Raw genomic sequence first — 24,973 nt, 5'->3', positions numbered from 1 at the left:
AGGACCCAAAAGCATGGCCTGTTCCGAGGCATCCTTCCCCGCATGGCTTCCGTAACCGGAGGGGAATCAACATTTGTGAACCCGGGGGCACGTGCACAGTCTGTGTTGCTAACGCCTGAATGGTAGCGCACGCCGTCCGAATTACATTAGGGCTCGTCAAAAATGAAATACGGCGACCCGATGGTAGTTCAATGCAACGCTGATCAATGAGAATTTTGATGGGCATTTTCGCCAAAAAATCAGTGCCCAATAGGCAAGGAACCGCCAGGGAAGATGAAACGAAAACGGGTCCCGACAATTTGATATCACCAATGCAAATGGACGCCCTAATCTGACCGATAATGCCCAACGATCCCCCGTTAGCGGCGTAAAATGGCACATCCACCAGAAGAAGCGGACGACATTGTACCGGGAGAATATTATAAATGAGATCCGAAATAATAGTCGCCGATGCCCCCGTGTCCACTAACACCCTGACCTCGACCCCATCAATCGATCCGGTAACGACGGATGAACCCGCTGAGGCAGCCACTATTCTGTGCCCCAATTCCGACCATTTAATGTCTCCCCGGTCCCGGCCGAACCCCCCTCTCCGAACCGAATCCCCGAACTCTACTCGGCTCTCCCTCGTCGCAACGCGACGACCCATACGTGTCGAGTATGCGGGCCAAGCATGTGAGGTGCCGCGACTTGCCGGGGTTTGCAGTGATGACTTGGGGCCTTGGTCGTCGTCCAGCCGAGGTCCCATGGCGCGCTGACGTGGGGCGCGGCAACCGGAGGCCACGTGGCCACGAAGGCCGCAGTTATAGCAGGTGATGACAGTAGTCGGAGATCTCGGTTGCTCCAGCTTGCGGGCCGCTCGCAGAGGCGAACGACCCCCCGACCTCCAGTCCCCCGCTCGTCCCGCGATGAACGCGTCCTCTCGTGGGCTGACGACTTGGGGCACGGTGTCAACTGGACCCGGAGTTGAGGCCACGGCAGCGTTGCAGACGACCCCCTGCTTTCGTTGAAGGACCTCGTGCGCTTGCATGCTCGTGGCGACCCGTAATGAAGAAATATCGGTCTCGTCGGCCGTGTTGATGGGGACCCCCAGGTCCTGCGCCAACTTGAGCAGCTGCTCCAAAACCATCGCATCTTGGCCCTCCTCGTCCATACGAGGGAACGCGGCGTCAGCGAGAGCGAGCAACGCCGTGCGGTAGGCGAGCACGGTCTCCGTGTCCGCCTTCCGTCTTGCGTAGAAATGATGGCGGCACGCCGAGGGAGGACCGTAGACTTTGGCCATGAGAGCCAGCGCATCCTTGAGCGTGGAGCGGTCCGACCTGCGTGCGGACGTGAAGGCCGCGAGCGCGTTGTCGTCCAGCATGGCAGGCAGTGCCCGCAGTGCCGTAGCGTCGGACCAGGCGGACATCTCTTGATGCGCCAAAAATCTGCGCTGAAATTGGCTCCAATCCCCGCCTTCCGCCTTGAATGCTGACAACGTGGGAAGGCGCTGCTGAAAGATAAAGTCGTCCTCCTCCTCGTGCTTCCTCTCTGCCCCCCCGTCGGTGTGTAAGATGGCGGCCCCATCGGCGGGTGTGTGATGGCGGTCCGCCGCGCGCGTTGGTGACGTCAGCGGGCGCGCATGGAGAACCGCTGCCACGTGGTGATGGCCGTTCCCGCCAAAAGTCGGAGCGGATGAAATGGCGGGAATCGCCAAATCGTTTTGGCGGGAAGCTGCAGGGCGACCCTGTAGCACGTCGGCCGCCGTCCCCGCTCCTCCCGACGAGCTGATCTCCGCCAAGATGGACGCGGCGGCGAGCAGCAGCTCCGCCAGACGGGAGTGTGCCTCGCGAAGCACGGTGTCAGTCCCCCGTCGCTCGTCCGGCGCCGTCGGTGGATCCTGCCCCGTGGGCAGCTCCTCTTCCTCACCCCCTGATGCCCGCTGGCCCGCGTCGTCGAGGTTGTCCCCGTGGTCAATCCCGTGGGTCCGACGGCTCCTCCTTGTATCCATGCTTGGAGGACCGTTTCACTTCTGACGCCAGTTGAAGTATGGGAATTGACGGCAGGAACTTCTTGACGGGTAACACACTTTTATTAAATCTTTACGTGTCACAATACAACGTGTGGTCTTCCTTCTTCCGACGACACACTCCACTAATCTCGTGTAAACTCTAGGCCTCTGGCTACACCCGATACACTTGACTCGTGTAGACCCTATGCCTCTGGCTACACACACTACACTCGACTCGTGTAAGCCCTATGCCTCTGGCTACACAATACACTCGACTCGTGTAAACCCTATGCCCTGGCTACACACAATACATTCGGCTCGTGTAGACCTATGGCTACACACACTACACTCGCCTCTGGGCTACACAGAGTCCCGGTCCCCTTAGGACAGCGGGGCTAGGTACCGCAGGGCTCTAGGTCTTCATCCCCGTCTTCATTCTTCGCTGGTTACACACTGCCCTTACGCCTGTGTGCATCCCCTTTTATAGCCCCTGCTCACAAGAGACGGAGCTGATGCGGCGTCGACGTGAGCGTCGTTCCTTAATGAACCAATCACGACGCACTCTCTCTACGATCCGCTTTCCCCAGCGCATGTTAACATTACTCCACCAATCACACTGCGCTGCCACCTGATCACTCCCTCTCAGCGCGTCACCGGCCCACAGCCAATCGGTACCCCGTAACCCACGACCCCGCGCTGACCCCTGATCCTCCACCGTCAGCGCGCGTCACCACCTACACAGCCAATCATCACGCACTGTGCATACGATCCCTAATCCCAGCGCGTATCACCTCTACACAATGACCACAGGGTGGCGGTGCAGCTGTGCTGCTAAGGTTCTGAGGGGCGTGGCCTGTGCATCACTGAGTTGACGCGTCCCTGGACACGCCCAGCTTCAGGACAGCAATCACGAATCTGCAGCCTCTCTGGATAAAAAATTATTCCGAGATTAGAGGGTGATGCATTGGCGGCTTAACGTAATAATGGCATTCACGTGCTTTTTACTTTCAAATTTAAACGTTAATGCTTTTGACCTACCTGTGTATAATCAGATATTATATGTGTCAAAAGAATAAATAAAAGTGTGTTCAGGCTCAAATGCACATTCGTACATCTCAGTTTGCCGCCATGAGTCTCCGGTTTAAATTCCTCGTGCTCATGTTGGCTTCACAATGAGGATGACTCCGTCTAGCAACACCCTAGAGAGTGATGGCCTGAGTCGACTTCTCACCGGGACTTAAACTCGTATTCTTCCAATTACAGGTCGAGTGCTCTGTCAACATCGCTGTCCGGCCAAAATGTGTCAACCCCACAGCAGTCACCATAAACAGCATGCGTCACTTTGAAGGCAGCCACACCCTGAGTGGTGACAGGAATGTCATGAAGCTATTGGTGTGCGACTGTCGCTCAGCATTAAAACTGCACTGATAAGAATCGGTCCATGTGCCTCAGGACCGCCGGCTCAAAAGACGAGCACATCCCGACTATGGTGCCCAGGAACAGGAGCACCATGCATCACTTTGGAGGTGGCCACACCCTGAGTGAGGGCGACGTGGAGAAGATCAAGAAGATGTTCGACCGCGAGCCTGCAACATGGAGACCCAGCAACGCAGCCCCAGCACGGACTCGCCCAGCCACGGGTGAGGGATTCATGGCTACATAGTCCACATTCAGTCGCTCGATTCAGAGTTGAAATGGTATGGCCAGGTTCAATTACCATTGTTTTTCACAGCTATATTACACTGTGCACACTCTTACAAAACACAGTGTGAGTTGTACATTGCTGGACCGGCATTAATAAATGCGCAAGCCGGTAAGATGTGTAGTTAGGAGCAGCTCGTCGCCGTGCACGTGCACAGGAGTGACCCCCTGTGTGCACGTGACCTCAGGTGCCAGCACGGCGCACAGGGATGCAGGGACATCTCTGGAGCAGTCCACAATTGAGAGCCTGGTCGGCGTCTGGAATAAGGTGATTTTACACACGTGATTTAATGCGTGTATTGTTAGCATGATGTTATTGATAAATTGTTACATCCTGCAATGTTGCCATGTATAATAAAAACAAAAACTCTGTAAACACCTAAAGAATGTTTTCAGTGTCAGGTCACTTTAAGATCAATGGAGTATGTATCTTCATAATTACATATTTAGATGAAGTACATGTAAAATACGTGCTTAACCTGAAAACCAGGATACAGAAACATTCCGCAGTGAATCCAGACTTCTCACACTCATACATGAGAATGGATATCCAGCATGGGCCGTGAGGCTGACAACAGGGCACAGGGATGTGGGATTGCATTGGCTTAGCACGGGGACTCTCTACATTGCCCAGCTATAAACTAGAAAGTTCTGCGTTTATTATTATCATCCTGCTAGTGAGATCACACACAAGAGCCAAACATGCAATTAATCTACACATACAATTGCCAAGGTTAGTACCATACATTCATCTCATGAGACTAAATGTTGGATATACTAGTCACATCCTATGCAGTGATGGAGCAGGACAGGTGAGAACAACCCTCGTGTGCAAAGTTGACGGCGAGAGAAATTGAGGAAGACTCAGAGTGGCGTAGCAGAGGTTGCAGGGTAGAGATGAGGGAGTTGTCGGGATAGGCCGGGAGGAAGCAATGAGAGAAGCACTACATGGGACTAAAGGGAGAGAGCAAGCACTGGGCTCATTGCCAGGAGTCAATAAGAGAAATGAAAAAAAATTGTGCTGTGAAACAGTATTACCCAATTGTGTTATTTGGACATGTTTGATTGTATTTTTTCATTATTCACAGTCCAATTTGAAAGATATTGGAGACAAGTTGAAAGGTATGTATTGTATGTTCTTGTGTGTTTATGCCAAACTTGGAAGATTTTGTGCTGAATAAATACATCACATGCAACACAATAACAAAAGTAATGGAAATTACTCAAGCATTTTAAATCAACCTCTGATTTTAAGTGGTGTGCTCCAACTTCACGGTAGACCATAAAGGCTTCATGGAGAGTGAGGTAATCACATGAATGTGTAAAGGAAAGTCAACATGTTCCAGGAGTTTAATATCCTTCAAATATAATACATACAATACTAAAATTGTATATAAAAAATTATGATCAACACATCCTGTGTAAGATTATCACAGCCAGTTAAAATTAAGCGCGTCCACTGTACTTCTAATATCTCATTCTCAAACTATTGATAGTTCACCCAACATTGCAATGCTGACTGGGGAGATAGAACACTCTTACCGCATGTTTGTTTTACATGAGAGCATTCTGGTGCAAAAGAGTCAATGGCACTTGACTTTACCAGATTTTCCTAAAAATACTACTTCCACTGTCTTAACAGTTACATATGCACAGCTGTAGGGAACATGCGGTACATTTCCTGTGTATGGTACTGCACCCAAGCTGCGCAGTGGAATTCACAGCCAAGTTCAGTGTGTCTGCACACCCACATTACCACTTCAGAGTTTAGTCTCTACATAAGACAGTTATTGATTACTTTAAAAAAAGTTGTGGTAATTATTTTATGAACCCTGGAGAGATGGTGGGCAGAGTTTACCCGTGACCAGAATTTAAACTCACACCTCCTGATGGTAAGAATGGCACTGGCACAACGCAACCCGGTCAGAGGATTGCCCCTAGTGCATGCACAGTATGTTCCCGGGGCGTGCATGTCACCACACATCTGATGTGCACATGTTTACACCGGCCTCTGATCCCAGTGTATGTGTGTGCGCTTGACAGACCCTCCCATTAAATGTGGGGGAGTCAAAGACAATTCCTCTTCACAAGAAGTGAGCCACTGGCCCAAGCACAGCGATGGCAATGCGTACATCCCCTACAAGGTCTCCGCCGACTTCTGTGAGTTTTGCTGTTCACTTATATCTCGTTTTATTTATTCTGTTCCTGCAGGTGCTATTCATGGTACATTATGTACTCTACATTGTATGAAACGTGTTCAATACCCTGTTTCTAATACTGCACTAGTGTTTCTTGCAAGGGAGACCTAGGTAGTCATGGATACCTATGGATAATACTATTCTCTCAGATTATAAATACAAACTCCAGCCTAAACATGGCCTTACCACCAATTCCCTGCCTCCCTGTTCTGTCAAACATTCTGCCACCAAATATCTGCAGAGGCATGCAAACTGCAGATTAGTATTCATATTCTTAGGTTTTTTCGCTAAAGTCACGTAGGTAAAACATCTAAATTAATGAAAATAAAATAAAATAAAACAAAAATCACGACGTTTCGGAGGCGTCCGAAACGTCGTGATTTTTGTTTTATTTTATTTTATTTTCATTAATTTTGATGTTTTACCTACGTGACTTTACCGAAAAAACCTAAGAATATGAATCCTTGCAGGTTAGTTTCAACGTTTTCTTGCCAATGAAAACCTCCCCATCAACCAAGACCTCAACAATGTTCCTCACCGCTGACTCAAGTCCTGATCCCCCTTCTGGGATTGCGCTGTCACCATCCTATAATCTCACCCAAAACAAAAAAAAACGCTGATGAACAGAGTTGAACAATGCAGACGTCCAGAATAAACACAATGTTTAAGGCCGACATCGCATTTCCTAGATTTAACATTCATTAAAGATGCTGGTGTAACAATCAACCGCATCAGAAGATAAACAGGCCGATGCACACATCTCCTTCAGAAATGTCAAATAAAAGACGGCGACAATGTGACTGTGGCCATGCAACCCAAACTATGGACCATATGGAAAACCTCTCTAGTCTACACTTCGTCAACGGAGGAGGAATAACAAAACTAAACAACTTAAATCCTGAAGCCCTCTCGTAGCTAGCATACCTTGACATTGCCATTTAGCTTCTGAACATATTGCCATACGAAAGAGTATAATAGAATGGAAGTGTGTGAAGTTCAGCAAGTCTCTCTAGTTTAACTGTGGGCATGGAGGAATATGAGGCTGGGGCGATGCCTTACTGTAAAGCTGGAATGTGTTTTATAGAAGAAAATTAGAATGCATAAACATGTGTGTGTATGTAGACCTTTGTGTGGGGAGCGGTGGGGCAGTGTGTTGCACGACAAATCCGGTAAACGCAAGTTCGATTCCCTCTCACGGCCAACATCGGTGACGATTATTTGACCGGTCCTGGGCCTTCTCTGGTCGACTCAGCCTAAAATGAGTACCTGGTGCGATGTATAAACATCGCCACTGGGGAGACAAAGGCCGCCGGGCGTGGTGCTGGCCATCCACTTCCTCGTATGCCATCCCCGCTTTCATAAGTGCTCTCTGAAAGCACTTGCCTCAACAGTATGTTAAGGCTATATGGGGGATATTTTTCTTTCTCTTGTAGACCTTTGTATCCAAGTAAGAGCCCATTGACTCTAAATTGTTATTTTCTAAGATAGACATAAGTAAAGAATCAGTACAGCTTACACAATTAACACAGTCAAACTAAAATCAAAGCAGTATATGGCTCCTTGGTTCTACTCACTTTTCCCATCTGCATGCAACACGGTCGCATTATGGCAAGGGCAGGCTGATGGCACACCCCATCCTCAACATTTAATGCATCAAGGGAGAAAAAACATGCATGGTCTCTGTCAGACTTTCCAACATGGATTGTCCGTGGAAGTATTTAATTAGCAATAATAATATAACCTGAGCCACAATGCAGGATGTTTGCATGACTGATATGAGATAACTTCACACATCATGATGTCATCAGAGGGGGAAGCCTGCATGGCTTGTGATGTCATCTGCTTGGATAAAAAGCGAAAAATGTAGTGCTGTTTTTAATCGTCAAGTTTTGGTCAAATTTTCCTATAACAACTTCATGCAAATTGTGTACTTACATTGGGAGAGGGTTATCATGACTCCATGTTACGGATGGACAAACAGAGTTAATGCATGCATACTCCCAGTCTTCGTTTTTGGAAAATGTAAAAAACTCACTTTTCTCGTCAATGACACTTAAAATGTATGTTCAAATGCTTAGGTTATGGTATTGGTAGGTCCCTACTTAATCATTCTCTTTGATTATGAGTTGCGATTTTTTTTAATGGAAGGTAATTTTCAACTGGGATTTTGGCTATGGAGCTGACACAATATACCTGGAATTTACTCTGGCAGAGTACTTACTCTGGTGATGAGTTCTAATCCTGGCCATGGTGGGAAGTTGGAGATGGCTGTTCCATCATCGAGACTGGTCCCTGTCAGAGAAATGTGGAACTCTTTATATCGTACTGGATGAGCATGTTGCTGGTTTAAGGTTAGGAGCACTTTGACTGTAATTAACGCACTGATTCCTGATCTTGTGAAGGCTGACACAGTGTCTTTACCTTGTAAACTGCTATAGTGATTACGGGGCAACTGTAGGATTGAAACCCTTGTTATGTGGAATGGTTAATTGGTGAGTGCATGATCAACGGCTCATAAACATTCCCTCTTGACAGATGACTATGACGTTGAAGCCATCAACAGCGCGGTGCAAGAATTTGAGAAGAAAACCTGTGTCAGGTTCTACCCTGTTGGCTCTGAAGGAGACTTCATTCATATCCAGGCCTTGGACGGGTAAGGGTGTTTTACTTTCACCATTTAAATCCATAACTAGGATGGATAGTTATACTTCTGAGTTAAAGAATGGTCAAACTTGTAAATGGGTGCTCACAAAATCGTATTTTATATTTGGTTTACGAATTGGCAGGTATTGGGCCATTAATCTGCAGCTTGTGCATACCTATTATGATCCTCTCTGTTCCAGGCATCCCAGCAAGAACTGGTCATTCCTGGGCCGTCAGGGCGGGGACCAGGCGCTGTCCCTGGAGCCTGGGAAGGTGACCAAGGGCACGGTTCTGCACGAGTTGATGCACGCACTCGGCTTCCACCACGAGCACTGCCGCAGCGACCGCGGCCAGCACGTCTTCGTTCTGAGTGACAACGTCAAAGATGGTGAGATGCAGGGGAAAGGAATGGGGGTAGAAAGAAAGCAGTAGATGAATGAGTCCCAGAGACATACCGAAACTGAACTACATAGTCTCAGACACAGGAACACACAGCTATCAAATGTATTGATCAAATATAATTTTAAATATTTAATGACATGCCCTGTAGTATATACATTGTAAATGAAATATATTGCAAATTACACGTGAATCCTTGACTATGATACTTTGAAATGTGTAATCCATGTCATTATACAAACAGTGAAAGGAAATCCAGGCCCTTCCTTAAATTGCGCACACATAAGGATACATGCATTCAGGTGCTTATATCTTGACATATATGTGCTTGCCAGATATTCTTCTGGGCGTCATTTGGGATCAGTGTCGTTTGTTATTTAGCCTGTGAAGCTGCCGCATTTTAAACACTCTCCGAATCTCCCATACGATCTCCCCACTGACATTAATTGTGAGAGCAACATCCTGAGTGGATCATCACCATCCTCTTGTAGTCCTGGCAGTGACGAGTATTGTCCCTGCTAATGCTGTGCTCTATTGGCTTGCGCAATAGGAGAGGCAGTTCTGGAGTCGCACATCAATACAGTCCCCTTCTGTGCTGCCATCTACGCCCCACCCCCTACTCCCCTCTGTACTGCCTCTTAGGGGGGCCCCACATGCTTCACAGTTGGTTGCTCAGGGCCTGTTACCTTCCATCGATATACTGCAACACATTATGCAAAGTGTGGGTAATACTGATAAAGTAGTTCTGTTGGTCTGCACTTGTGAAGGCTGTCATTTTGCTGTTGAATGCATGGATTGAATGGTGTGATACGCATTCATCACAAAACACTGGAATTGAGAGAAGCTTTCCAGGTACATATTTTCACAGTTGTAATTTTCTCCTTGATTGACATCATCATCAAAGAGCTTTCAAACCAGCGTAATTAAGTGATGCTGTATGTGGACGCAATGTAAATAAATTTGAATGAAAACTAAACTTTTTACGTTTCTTTTTTACAGAATGGAAGCGAGACATCGTGCACATGAAATCCACTGCCCAGGACCTGGCAGCGCCTTACGACTGCAACTCCATCATGCACTACAGCATGTATGTGTGTGGCATGTGCTGCGTAACCACACTTCACACTACACCATCTACAATTGTTGCTCATAAGCAATATCCAGCCATAAACCAGGAAGCTGTCTGTGCGCCTACATGCGATAGGTGTATTTCTGAATTAGATTAGTGGTGAGAAAACCTGTGTATCACAGCAAATTATCTTGCAGTACACCGAAACCTTGCACATCGCTGGGGGCTACGTTCTTGAAAATAGTCGCAATCGCAAATCTGCGATCCGAAACTCAAAAGCGTATGGCAAAAATATGGTTTGGTTCTCTCTTCGTAATACCACACCCCCTCCTTTTATGTTACCCTAAATTAACCCAAACATGAGACAGGAAGTATGTTTTACGTAACATATTAATGCTTAATGTATAGTTAAATATAACTTGTACAGTCAATGTATAAAAGGGAAAAATAATGGAGTGTACAGTACTGTACTGTACACATAAAAGTAAACCTGAAAATAAAGATAAGGTTAATGACATGTGCAGTAAATATGCAGTTAAAAATGGATAAACTAAACTTTCTTAGTTACTATGAATGATGATGATGATGGCATGTGTATTATTCCGTGGCATTATCACCTCGAGCAGAGAGCAGTTAAAGAGTACAGTCTCTTTACGATACAGACTGTACAGGATTCTCACGGTCAACTGCGAATGGTTGAGCCACAGGGGCGCGATTGGCAAACTATACCTCAATACATTCGGTGTGAATGGTCAAATCCACAATAAGAAAGCTCATGATGGGCAAATGAAATTTTAAGTATTCGCAATCTTCATATACAACTTACATTTTATCAGCATCGTTACGTATTATTTTGTTTAGTATGTAGCCAAAAGCGCGTTGTGCATTACAGATATTCCTGCTGAACGACGACTTGCCTGCTGCTGCTGTTTATGGCAGCAAAGAAATATATTTGAAAAAATCGGTCTTGAATGCATTTGCAAATAAGTGAATGCCACAACTGTGTTGCTTATATCCAGCTCTAAATCATCACAACCTTAGACGTGCCACTGCCACCCCATACTCTGTGAATAATTGGTTTGGTCTGGTATCAAGTTTCACTTGACGCTCAGTTATGGAATCACTTTGGCATCACAATTGCAACTAAATTCAATCCTAACCAAAACTGAGTTTGAAGTAGAATTGATGAATAGGCTGGATACAATCTTTTGTAAATATTTGGTTAGCTCTTGTAATATTTCCTGACTACCCGAGCCATTTTGTTTACATATCACATTTTATGCAATTTTATGCATTACGTGTACTTGCCTCATCTTGTCACTTTCCTTTCCAAAAGTTCTATTTCATACTTTTTATTTTATGACAAGCAAACTAACTGAAAAATTTAGACTGATTTGTAAAAAAAATGTATGTTTAAATTGTTCTTAATGTAACCCAGGTTGCACTTGCAAAAGAGAATGTTTCACGCGTCTCAATGGATCCGTTTCATCTCCTAGTTAAATTTCAGGGTGTAAACAAACAACTTGGGCCTGATTTGCTCCCCCCAAACCTATTTATTTCTGCAGTGTCTTGCCATCCACACTTGCTGAGTAAAGTGGAATTCAGGGTTCAAGGAGCAAATTACCAACTTGAAAAAACTTGAACCGACTGTTTGTCTCTTTGGTAATGGAGATATAGTCCCGGCAAGTTGCCAAAATTTCCACAAAATGGAACATTTACCCACATGTAAATTGGGTCTCTTGTGTATTGCGCCATCATCTTATGCATCTGTGTGTATAAAAGACCACTCTTTATTAATACCGATGCATACGATGATGACTACACAGATGAGTTTGTCTCAGTGTTTAGCTTCGATGGAACACTGCGAGTCTGTGTTTGCCCAGGACTGCAGGCTCCCTATATGAGTGCCTGTGTTTGTTCGTGTCCAGGACGGCGGGCTCAGTGGACGAGCGCAACCCGACCATCATCCCCAAGAACCCGCTCCTCATGCTGCACATGGGGCACGGCAATGCCCTGAGCCCCTGTGACGTGGTCAAGGTGCAGAAGCTGTATGGCCACGACGCTGAGCTCCCGGCCCCAGTGACAAAACCTTCCCCGGGTGCGTTTGCCGAGTCACTGCGCCGGATACAGTGTGCCTACCCGTGCACATTTGCTTGGTGCTGTTTGCATCAACACTCGTGTCACAATACATTATTGTATAACACGACGTAAATTTGATCTTAGCATCATAGTAACACTGCCTCATGTATCTATGTTCTTCAAAGAAAGGGCAATGCGGAGTTATTGAATAATGTACAGAAATGTAAATCATAGATCTTTTTTTCTAAGCACACTGGGGAACTGGCAATAATACAATGGTAAATGCAGTTTCAGCAGTGTTTCTATCGTTATTTGGGTTTGAAGTCCTTTGTAACACATCTCATTTTGAAAATGACCATGATTATTTTATATTTATGGTCAATTACACTTATATTGACGAGGTTCACACCCATACCAACACATCGTACTCAAATGGACTTCATCACACCATGCCAAGAGTCAAATGTACGCACAGTCCTTACATCACGCTTAGCCGGGTGGTGGTGGTGGTGGTGCACACTCTGTAATCCAGTACTGGAGGTGAGGGTTGGTAGATCACACAAATGTTGTGAAACTCCCTTCCCATGGTGCATCAATGTGCCATATCCTGGTTTGCTAGGAAAAGGCATAGCAAAATGTGGACTCCACCTTTTCCATCTGTATGGGATATTAAAACTAACCTATAAACTATTTTTATTTTACCAGATATGGTCCACTGAGCTATACAGCTCTTTTTCAAACGCAACCTGGCCACAAATCATAGCTCAACGATGTGGCTTATGTGGAAATTTCTAACAACAACGCATGTTTCTAAATGTGGAGATAAAAACCGGAGGACTCGGGGACAAATCCATGCCACCATGGGGAGGACATGCAAACTCCAAATATACAGGCGTCAGAGTCGGGATTGAACACACGATTCCCTACATACCAAGCGAGGGAGTAAACGTTTCTCTGGGTGCTTGGTGTCCTCCCATATCTAAGCACTCATTAATTGGCCGAAAACATTAATATGTAGGGGACCGAAGAGCGTGGGCAATTGTTGACGCCTGCTCACCACCTGTCTGCCTTCCCACCTGTCTGTGCTTCCGTGCGCCTCCGAGTCATTCCTTCTTCGAGAGTGAGCGAATAATATGTGCGTTACGAGTTGAAATTATTATGATTTAACCACTATATAGTTTAACACGTAGACTTTCGCGACCAATATCATCCATAATAGAGGGGTTTTTTTGTGTTAGATTGCGTAAATATATAAATTCTTGTTAAAACCCGCCACCACCCGACACAGCCAATTAGTAAGGGTTGTCACATTAACACATTAACAAAACATACCAATTCGTCACTCGTACAGCACACCGGTCTGTTGGAGAGCCAAGCCACAACATTTACAAAAAAAATCTCTTATGAACCACTATATCGTTTGAAACTATTCTATATTATGCAATTATTTGATTTCACCTAATAGGCATAGTTGTAAATATAAAAAATTATTAAAGCATTAAAAATTATGCTCATGAATCCATTTAAGAATTCATATTTATATGTCTCTATATTGTCTTGTTTTACATTTCCTTGTTTGTTCTGCCTCTTTCGAACCATCTGTCTCATTTGTTCCACAATCCTAAAAGTACATTGCCTTATAATCTGCATCATTTGTAAATAATCAGCTTTTCAAAACACGTGTGTGCATGTATCTTGAGCATAAGAATTGATCACACTGGGTGGATCTATGCACCATTGCGTGCCTGCTCACTGCTGTGTGCTGGGTGGTGCAGCTGCCGCTGGGCAGGAGGGTGCTGGAGGCAGAACCGAGCCCTTGGACAACCTGATTGGTGCCTGGAGAAAGAAGGTGAGCAATGGTGCCATGAACTTGAGCGCAGCTCTTTGTTTGCTTGTGTAAACATTTATGTTCTTGTAAATAAAACAATTGTATCATGAATCCAGGTAACACTGACAAAGCACTCAACACAAAATCAGAAGGAGCTCACAATTTCAAATCTTGGTGTGATGTTGATTCAGCCCATAAATCTTGCAGGGTCATTAAAATAGGTACCACGTTGATTATGAAGGTACCACTTTGCCTGATTGACTAATATATAAACAATTTTTAATCAAATATTAAGATAAATACAACAGATCCTAGAACTATAACACCTTTTATTCTATTCTGCAGTACATATTTAGAGTTTGAATATTGTGACATGACATCAAGACAAGTCTGATGTGCCCCAGAACTTGGAGCAGTTCTTTGCTCGACAAGCTCTAATATAGCTCCCACACATGGCATCATCAACTTGGAAGGTAGCTCAGGTCTTGCCAATTCCAAAATATAAAAGTCCTTCGTGTATGAGAATATACCGTCATATTGCCCTGACTGCATTACTCTGCAAAGTGATAGTCTGTAATCAACCATCACCTAGAGACATTTTCGCTTCTTCATGATCATCAACATGGCTCGCAGAAAGCTCATTCTACAGGTGACTTGTCAGCTTACGTGACTTATTTCTGGAGGTCAATCATTAAAATGTTGAATATAGTCCATGACCATGGCTCTTGACATTTCTAAGGATTTTGATTGTGGGGTACCGAGCACCACTTGCCCTGCTGCCATCATGTAGCGTTCACCCTCACCTGCGAGCATGGGTCTCTGCATTTCTTACTGACCAATCATGACACACGCTCAAGGTAACCAGTCCGACCGACACTTTTAGCACCAGCTCTGACATTATGTAGGGCTCCATTCTTTTTCTGACAGTCTTATTTTCATAAATTACTATTTATATTTTACTCACAATTTAATCAACTCATTTGCTGATAATTGTACACCACACTCATTTCAATAACAAGCATAAAGTAGAACTTCCTTAGCTGGCCAGTGCACTGACACTTCACGACTGGCTTGATCAATTATGACTGGCTTGAAACAGTCATTGAGTGGGCTTAGAGGAAGCTGGTCATTATCAACCGTAACATAATTCCGTCAGTGCTTATGTCACTGAAGGCTTTCAATACTGTTTCCTCTGATGTAATTTAACACTGTTGATCTCATCCATAATACGTTATTCAATTGGGCATGAACAATTTAACTGATCAGCCTTGGGTCATTTTCATTGCTAATCTGAGTAAGGAGGCTTCTAATAGAGTCCGAATTAATTTCTGCACCAAACCCTTCACCTCTCACTACATGTTCCTACTTTACAAGCACTAATCTGAGGCTGTTGTGTTCTTGTCACTTCTGCGGTGGAGCTCCTAGTTCCTACCCAACTTTGCCGGATTGAATCCCACGTAAACCATTTCAGTTTATCGATGTTGCTATGCTGAATTATTCAATTACTCTCTCACAAATCGTTCAGTTTCGTATCACTCATTTACCACCACAATGGTCAGTTCTCATGAACGTCATGCCTTTATGCCTCGAGCCACGGAAAAGGTTCATTATACCAGTTTGATTGTTTAGAAACATGCATTTAGAGTATTTGGCTGCTATAAATTTCCACATGATAAGCCACTTAGTTGGGCGATAATTTGTGGCCAGCTCACTTCTGAAAAAGATATATATAGCTCAGTGGGCCTTACCTGGTAAAATTACAATAGTTTTTTGTTGTGTTGGTTCTTCCCTGCAGTCCTATCATTCATGCCCTGTGCATCTGCTCGATTCGCCTTATAGGTTTGCAGGCCTGGTGCTCAGCAGCTATAATAGTTTGTAAAAAAAAATCAGTATGTAGTTTAATTTAAACAAATAATGTTGCTTGCATGGCCTGAAAAGTAGAGGTGTACTACTGGTGTCCTGAGGGACGCCCACTAACTGTGGTTGATTGCCCTGCGTGTGCCACAGTGAAACAACTGAGTTGTGGCTCTGCCCTCAGGGACTGTATTCCCCACTAACTCTCGTTTCTTACATCGCAAATTTTGCCGCAGACGGAGCAAGAATTCAAAGAGGAAAAGGAAAAGAAAGGTGGGATGGCAAATTAACACTTGCATCATGTTTATTTAACCAGACTCAATGTGAAAATAAACAGTGTTTCTATATGTAATTTGACTCAGTCATTCTAGATTTGAAGCTTTCGTGACTGCAATGATTCATATTCTTAGGTTTTTTCGGTAAAGTCACGTAGGTAAAAACATTAAAAAGTAAAATAAAATGAAAATAAAAATCACGACGTTTCGGAGGCAACACAAGCTTCCGTCTTCAGGTGGTACCGTCACAGCCACGACGGCTGTATCAAGTAAATGAGAGATTGTAGGAGCTACCACTCCATCTTCAACCATTATATAAACGGAGTGGTAGCTCCTACAATCTCTCATTTACTTGATACAGCCGTCGTGGCTGTGACGGTACCACCTGAAGACGGAAGCTTGTGTTGCCTCCGAAACGTGATTTTTATTTTATTTTCATTTTATTTTACTTTTTAATGATTTTACCTACGTGACTTTACCGAAAAAACCTAAGAATTTGACTCAGTCAATTGATTACGGAAAACTAATTACAATATATCATGTAAATAATGGCAAGATTTTAACAGAAAAGCACATGAGGAAAGTACTCTGATGAGTTTATCAAATAACCAAAGCTGCATTATTGTTCATTACCTCCATATGTTAGGCAGATGCAGTGTTCTGTACAAGGACTCTTGCAATAGTCACTGTGTATTTAACGTGATATGTTCCACTAACACATATGTTGATGAACTCTGTGTAGAGATGGACCTAAAGTCAAAAGCAGATATGATTAAAAACATCATTGAAGAGGTGAAACGCCAGTCCAGGTGAGAAGTGTGTGACGTGATGATAGAAACACAGATACAAGTGAATAACATGTGTAGCGACTCGGACAACTTCTTGTCTTCGTTCTTTATTTATTAAGGTGCATCGCGCAGATAACGTCCTCTCATATCCTACAGTACTTAGCTATGACTAGCATACCGTACTTGAGCTAGAATAACAACAGATACTTAGGCTAGGATAACAACAGATACTGGGGCCCAAGTAGCGACGACATGAAGACAGTTACGACAGGAAGACGACGACGGCATGGTACCAGTCCAGCCCGATCCCCGGGCAGCCCCAAGCTCTCCCAGCCGCTTTTTATTCCCCCCCCCCCCCGCATGACTTCGCCCCGCCCCCGGCCACGCCCCCCCCCCCCTTCTCGAACTGTCTCAGCCAATCCCGAACATCCCCGATGGTCCCTCCTGTAATTATCCCTCGTGACCACTTGGCCACGCACTGTCTCTAGCATCTTTCCAGGATCATTATTTTTATAGCTTGATGTCAATGCATTGTAATGCATTACATCTATTATTCAATGGAGTAATTATTTTATATCACGGTTGCTGTGCACAAGCCAAAAGTTACACAAACGCCAAGCGTCCAGCAACAGCGTGTCCCACCCATGGCAAGCGCCTCCTTCTGATTGATCCTCACTTGCTTCCCTGATCCATTCTGCTCCAACAGGTTGCTTACCTTGTCCTCTGATACAATTCCGTGAATTTTTAAATGCTTTATCAGAGACCAGCTCTGACTCGTGCATTAACAGAAATTAATTCGACCTATTAACATCGCTTGGGCCTCTGCTCTTTCATGGTATATTCAATTCATAAAAAATTGCCCTGCGAGTGCAAGGTGTCTTTCGACTTTGTTCTCACAGCCACTTTTGTTTTGCTTATTACAATATTTCCAAGATACACAATTACCCCCAAATCCCCACTTTCTACTCCTGCATGCGATAAGAGATGCAGGAGCTCCTATTCTAAACCCTTTTACTACTTTTGTGTTTGGAGAGCTCACTTGAGGCCCCAGTTCTCTAGAATGAAAATTTTAATTTGCCAAAATCTGAAATTCCCCATTTGAGGTCCTCGCTAGGTGTAAATTATCAATTTCCATTCCTGGGTTTGCATTTTTCTCTACCCCATCAATATTTGTATTAAGCACATAGTCGATCACTATGTTGAACTCTGTGGATAACAAATGGTCTTGCCAATCGTACTAATCGGAGGTGCATCTCGCACCATATCACACCACAGGATAACACAGGCTTTAGTCCCATCATATACATCCTTAATCAATTGGGTACCTGGAGTAGTGCTAAACAAACCTAGAAGCTTCCATAGTCCTCCTCTAAACAGAATGTTTTGGTTGCATAGAGTTTACAAAAAAATCCAGATCTCCCCATATTTCCCTCTCTTTGTTGACTGTTGGTAAACATCTGATGACTCAAACTCCTCTAACACTGGGATTCCATGAATGTTCAGATGAAAGAATATAACCTATCAATGGATTGGCTTGCCACCTTGTTTTCTGGAGCCATCTATATAAGTGAACTGCAGAACTACTCTATCCTTTTAATAAGGATTTCTTGTCACCGTTGAATTTGCACTAATCCACCTTGTCTCCTTTTAAGGTAATGCATGCTAATGAGCCAGGGTTTAGTAGATATTCACAGCTATCACTGCTGTGCACTGCTGTTTGCAAGTATTGTAAACATTGTTGTTTACTTTTCCTGTTCATTTACAGCTTCGACGAGTCTACAATCACAGCCCTGCAGTGCCTGCTTGACATCCTGACAGCCAAGTGCTCCGAGGAGGAGGAGGCAGCCCTGCACCTAGCTTTCAAGGAGCATGGAGGCGGACGTATGTGTACACTTAGCATGCGTACACTTTCCACGTGCAGACTTGTGATGTGTACACTAATGCGCACACTTATGTGTACACTTGACAAGTGTACTGTCATCATGTGTACACTTGTCATGTGTATATTTATCATGCGTGCACTTGTCGCGTGCACTCTTGGCATGCGTGCACTTGGCATGTGTACACTTGTGTACACTTGTGATGGCGATGACATGACTGACAATCATTCCTGTAGGAGAGCAGTTACATAGACATAGGCTCACTACAAGCAGCACACATACAACATTAACACATCAAGCCTTTAGGCAGCACATACACTGGTGGAGCCAGTGGGGGTGGGGAAGGGGTGGCACTGCCCCCCCAATGATCTAATTGAAATCCCTGATTTAGATCGGATCATTGGGGTTTATATATATATATATAAATGGGAAATGTGTGAATATGTTTGTCTGTTCGAAATGTTTAGTATACTTCCCGACATGCAACAAACTTTAAATTTGGCATGTGGGTAGCTTCCAGACTGTACACAATGCAAAAAGTATAAAAATAGACTTTTGTATTTGGGGGGGGGGGGGGGGGGGCGCAATAATGTATGAAATATATTGCACGGCAAGCGAGCGGTGACGTCACATCTGTGATGTCACCCGCATGCGGCAGCGTTACGCAGTGTGCCTGCTGACGTCACACATCCCCCCCACCAACCCTCCGCGTAGGCGTGTATCCCGCACAAATGCGCAGCATAGCTGTCTCGATTTTCTAAGTCAACGCGACTATTTTCAGCTCGCTCTTAAATATAAAGCAGAAAATACACCTGTTTGTGTGAAGCAGCAAAAAATCTCAAACGCTAAACTCTGACGTCATGAAATTTGCACAGCTTATGCTGTCTGGAAATTCTAAGGGAACGAGACAATTTTCAGCTCTCACGTCATTCCCTTCCTGAGTTGCCTAAATCATTTAGCATACTTCCCAACATGCTACAAACTTGAAATTTGGCATGTGGGTAGCTTCCAGACTGTACACAATGCTAAACGTAAAAAAATATACTTTTTTATTTTGGGGGGCGGGGGGGCGCAATAATGGATATACTGTATATTGCACGGCAAGGGAGCGGTGACGTCACATCTGTGATGTCACCCGCATGCGGCAGCGTCACGCTGTGTGCCTGCTGACGTCACGCATCCCCCCCCACCCCCCGCGGCGTAGGCAGTGTATTAATCGAAGACAAGAATCCAAGTCTCAGGCGAAGCCGGGTAGTAAAGCTAGTTAGTAATAAATCGGCATTTTGCGACCCCCACTGCCACTGTGTAGCATATTATTACGTGCCAGGAACTCTATGAGATGATGGACAATAGTCTGAGTCCATAATTGGAAATAAGCAACTGCAAAGCAGTCATAAGTGACTCAGAATTGTGCACAGTTGCATAAACAGTACATGACTTCCCTGAAGGCATACCTTCAGCGAGCGCGACGCCGATCACGATCAAATCATGTCATACTTCCAGGCTATGCGCCATCGCCGCACACGCGTCGAATTAAAAGCAAGGGACAAGTCCTTACTTACTAACAACTCCTATAATTTTTCATTGCTGGAGGGGTTACCACCCCTACCTGGAAATTCTGGCTCTGCCACTGAGCACATAGCCATGGTGGTCAATGGCTTTATGAAGTTCCTTAATGCAAATGTATCTCTTAATTCCGCAGTAGAAAGCAGAAATAGAAGTTGTGCAAAAATGTGAGTTGCGCGCATAATGGATAATGTTTGACGCGTGTTCTCTTAGATCTGCTCGTCCGCATCATGGATGCGCCCAAGAAAAGAGAGGTGCGCACCGCGCTGCTGGACATGCTGTCAAAGGTCTCCAACGCCATGTCAATGCACACTGGAGGAAAAGGTAAGGACTGCTGTACGCCCTCATCAGCTAACTCTCATGCTTTGCTCGCTAGCAGTACAGAGACTTCACATTGGCTATGGTCTAGCACACCATATTATAAGCGTGTATGAGGTTGTAGATGTGAGCATAAGTGTTTCATGTGTAAAGTTTCACAGTTTTTACAAGGATTGAGAAGCAGGAGATCTTGGTGGCTTCAGTCGGTCTCGGCAGAAACACGGGGAAACCTGTGACACTATGCCAGTTTAATAGATTTGAGGCACTTCACGAGAAAAGTTCTTATGGATCAGGGAACATGAAGTCTAGGAGCAGTTTACAGGCCTTCATAAGTACATGATACAAGTGACTTGCTTAAGCATCATCAGCCGGTCCACTTGGATGAAGACCTCTCCATGTCCAAGCCATCCCTCTTAGTCCTGCGATGCCACTTTCAATCTCTTAGATGTGAACTCATCTCATTGCTCCACCTCCATGGTGGGCATTCTCTTGGTTCTATTCTCTTCTTTAGTTGCCATTTCCTTACTAATCTTGTGCATCCACTGTTGTCTATTCCAGTGATGTATCCTGCCCAGGCCCATTTTTTTTTATAATTGAAGTTAACATTAGTGATTTGCATTTGATCCTTGCATTTGGGCAAAACAGCAAATACAAAACATGATATACATTTCCTCTCAGCTATCTCAGATTAGTGTGTAATTTCACAAAATCATCCTAAGGCACAGTTACAGACCAATCTAAACAGAAAGAGTATGTGATTGCCGTCTGAAGATTGTACAAGTCACCAAGAATGACAACGCTAAATATCAAACTCATTTGGTCACTGAAGGTGGCCTCTATCCTTGTCTCCTTGCACTGAACACTGGCCATGTGCTTCATAGGGCTTTGCATGATTTAAAGAGAATGTATTTTATATTATTCACTACACTTAAAAAAAAAAACGAATGTTGTTATACTGATTTTAAAACGAAATGTTTTACTCATAATCATAAACTCTTCAAATACATTTTTTTATAAACATTCCTTTCTACAATTTTCTGAAATGTTTGAAATGCTTTGCTATTTTGAACATGAAATGCCAAATTAATTTAAACTAAGTAACTTGCATAATTTAATTTATACTATTTTTAGATTCAATGAAATGTGTGGTACTTTTACTTCATAATGTGTCCTAGTTTCTCTGGATATAGGCTAAGTGCTCCTCATATTAATTCATGTTGACTTTGCATTCTGTAGAGGAAATTAAAGCTTTATTGGAAGGTATGCTGATGCCTGCACTATCTATTTTCTCTCCCCTATTTCAGGTGCAGGGGAAGATGGGATGAGAACAGGCGACATTGCTGGAGATCTGTCACAGAAAGTCGTGGATTGGCCCAAACAACCGGACGGAAAAGTTCGCATCCCCTACAACATCTCCATCGCTTTCCGTAAGAACTGCTCTGTCTGCCGCCAAATTTGGTTTCTGTGCATTATTCAACCATCACTTACACATTGACATTTGGGCTCCCTTTTTCAATGACAGTACAGACACAGGCCTGTAATATTAACCTGGGTCACGAATTAACCTGCAATCATAAAACCTCTATATTGCCATGTTCAGCAATCATACAACCCCTGTATTGCACGGTGAGCTGTGCACTTGAGTGGTTTAATTAGACCACATCTGCCAAATAGTCTGCATTCGACTTGACCACATTAAGTAAAACACAATAGTTGTAGGCATTGTTGACGAGGCAGAAAATATTAAACTTACTACGCCTATAAACATTGCTTTTCCTCGAGAAGGGACTTGGCATTTGACCTGCGGTTGCGTGTGCTGCTCACTCAGCTGGCTTGCAGCTTGCTGGCTCCATCTATAGGATGTTGTCTGCACATGGCAGAAGCGTCATCAATCAACCCCGTGAACAAGCATGCATAATGTTATCTCGGATATAAAAAGCAATTTACTATTTTTTTTATTTTACCAGGTAAGGCTCACTGAGCTATATAGTTATTTTTCAGACGTGACCTGGCCACAAATGATAGCTCAATAAAGTGGCTTTGTCGACATTTTTATAGCAGCCAAATACTTTAAAACACGTTTATTAATGTGAATGAAAAACCAGAGGACCCAGAGAAAAATCCACACGACCACAGGGAGAGAGACATGCAAATTCCAAATATACAGGTGTCAGGGTTAGGATCAAACCCACAATATCATGTATACCAGGCGAGGTAGTTAACCATTTTGCCACCGTGGCACTAGCAGTGGGGTTACATTCACCATGGTTCATATTGCTAAAATGAATTTCCTGAAGTGTGTCATTGTGTTTACCTCATTCTAAAATGCAACCATGATTATCCGGCAGTACACAATGAATGGCCAATATTACTTGCTACATTATAAATATTTGCTATGCATGTTTTTGAATGGCAGCTGCCAAGGACCGGGATGTGATCGAGCAAGCCATCCAGGAGTTTAACGAGAAGACCTGCGTGCGCTTCATTCCGAGGAAGCGTGCCGACGACTACATCAACTTCCAGGCATTGGGCGGGTGAGCAGCTCCAGTGAGAAGCATCACAGAGACTCCTCTTCATCCTGGTTTGGGTTAGGGCAGGTCAAGAGAGATGTATCTCCTTTTTTATTACATCATTTCTGCATTTTCTGTCTCTGTAGTATCCATGTTTAATGTTTTTGGTTTTCTGCTGAATGCCGGGTGCTGTGTGAGCAGGAGCTGGTCGTTCCTGGGCAAGAAGGGAGGGGCCCAGTCTGTGTCCCTGGAGCCTGGGAAAGTGGAGAAAGGCACGGTTCTGCACGAGCTCATGCACGCGCTCGGCTACCACCACGAGCACTGCAGGCATGACCGTGACCAGCACGTCCACATCAAAGAGGACAACATCAAGGAGGGTACGTTCCTTGACGCGATGCATTCGTGGCTTTTGCCAGCGGCAGTGAGATGCATGCTGAGAGATGGGGAAACTGGAGGTGGCTTAATTCTTAATTTAGGCACGTTAAAGATTTTCAACTTCTTGTACAGCACACTGACTGTTGTGCTTGTGGATATTGATGCTATGATTCTCCTGATATCTCTCAGGAGAGGCTTGTCAAGTTATGTAGGTGGGAAAGGAATCACTTCAGGTTGGGAAACGTTTATGAGTAATGGTTCGCACAGACATTCAATCTCAGAGAACGTTTTCACAAAATGGGTGAAAATCGATTTTGATTAAAATAGATGTAGACATTTGTGAAATTGGTAGCTTTTAAATGGTTAAGTCATCACGAGAAAAATACTTTAATTGATAGAGATTGTTCATGCAAACGTAATTTGTCTTGTCTGAAAATGGACAACTGCAGAGTAAGCAGTGTTTGCGTAGCTCTTTGTAACCATGCATTGATTTCACAATCGTAAGGTAAAGAGTTAAATCCTGGTTAGCGGTCAACTCAGTTCATCATCCCTCTGGGGTTGATAATATATATGTACCACCTAAGGGTAGTCAACAGTGTTTATCCTATGAAAAGTCTGATCATGCCATGAGAACATACAATTTCCACAGGGCAGTCAATCGGAATGAGCACCGTCCTCTCGCTTGTATGAGCTTGGAGACACTGTGACTTTAATTCGGAACACCAGTGATGAACAAGTAAACAAACACTTGCACTTCCTTCCAAGTGCTGTGTGCTGGGCAAGCCAGTCAGTTTATTTAAGTTAAGGGTGAGATGTTATCTGCCTCGCCTGGTATATAGGTCGTGGGTTTCATCCCAACCCTGACGCCTGGATATTTTGAGTTTTCATGTTCTCCCTGTGGTAGCATAATTTTTCTCCGGGTCGTCGGGTTTTTCTCTCAACATTTAGAAACATGTTTGAACTATTTGGCTGCTATACATTTCCATGTGATACGCCACTTCATTGAGCTATCATTTGTTGCCAGGACGCTTCTGAAAAAGAGCTATATAGCTCAGTGGGCCTTACCTGGTAAAATAAAAAATAGTTAGTACACCCTATTGCAGCATTGTTTCCATGTCGGTGTCAGTAAAGTGAGCACTGTCTTTGTACTTTCAGATGATCTGTGTCAGTTCAACCGCATGGAAGACAGCAACAGTGACTATGGGCTGCCCTATGACTACATCTCCATCACACACTACAGCAGGTACATGTACAGCTCCTGCAGGACAGTGCTGTCACAATCAAATTACACAGCACCAAGGCCTCCCTAAGTTGTTATAGTAGCTGTGCTTATTACTATATATCTAATACCTGGCTAAGTTACCCTCTGCTCATGCTCGCAAGTGTTACCGGTTGAACTGGTGCTGCTGATGCAGTGACTATGGAGTTTGAGGCGAAGCTCCACTCTGCACTGCTTAAGCTGTTCTCCAAGTATTAAGCTTGTACAACAATGATTATGTA

General features: G+C 44.3%; 1 protein-coding gene across 3 annotated transcripts in view; it reads left to right on the top strand.

Annotated features, from left to right (window-relative positions):
• Window positions 1–24,973, top strand: part of LOC133359253 (uncharacterized) — a 351,541-nt gene that overhangs the window by 307,091 nt on the left and 19,477 nt on the right. For all 3 annotated transcript variants that reach the window (XM_061577730.1, XM_061577729.1, XM_061577728.1), the window contains exons 14-30: window positions 3,443–3,630; window positions 3,880–3,959; window positions 4,780–4,813; window positions 5,735–5,851; window positions 8,425–8,542; window positions 8,733–8,920; window positions 9,931–10,018; window positions 11,929–12,098; window positions 13,855–13,928; window positions 15,998–16,034; window positions 16,779–16,845; window positions 18,590–18,705; window positions 20,484–20,594; window positions 21,893–22,015; window positions 23,005–23,122; window positions 23,300–23,475; window positions 24,629–24,716. In XM_061577730.1, coding sequence (XP_061433714.1) covers window positions 3,443–3,630; window positions 3,880–3,959; window positions 4,780–4,813; window positions 5,735–5,851; window positions 8,425–8,542; window positions 8,733–8,920; window positions 9,931–10,018; window positions 11,929–12,098; window positions 13,855–13,928; window positions 15,998–16,034; window positions 16,779–16,845; window positions 18,590–18,705; window positions 20,484–20,594; window positions 21,893–22,015; window positions 23,005–23,122; window positions 23,300–23,475; window positions 24,629–24,716 — 1,893 coding nt within the window. The remainder of the gene's footprint in view (window positions 1–3,442; window positions 3,631–3,879; window positions 3,960–4,779; window positions 4,814–5,734; window positions 5,852–8,424; window positions 8,543–8,732; window positions 8,921–9,930; window positions 10,019–11,928; window positions 12,099–13,854; window positions 13,929–15,997; window positions 16,035–16,778; window positions 16,846–18,589; window positions 18,706–20,483; window positions 20,595–21,892; window positions 22,016–23,004; window positions 23,123–23,299; window positions 23,476–24,628; window positions 24,717–24,973) is intronic.

Source organism: Lethenteron reissneri, chromosome 64 (assembly GCF_015708825.2).
Source record: "Lethenteron reissneri isolate LAM-NWPU_2019-01 chromosome 64, ASM1570882v1, whole genome shotgun sequence".
NCBI classification, from domain to species: Eukaryota; Metazoa; Chordata; class Hyperoartia; order Petromyzontiformes; family Petromyzontidae; genus Lethenteron; species Lethenteron reissneri.
This window is presented reverse-complemented; position numbering and strand designations above follow the sequence as displayed.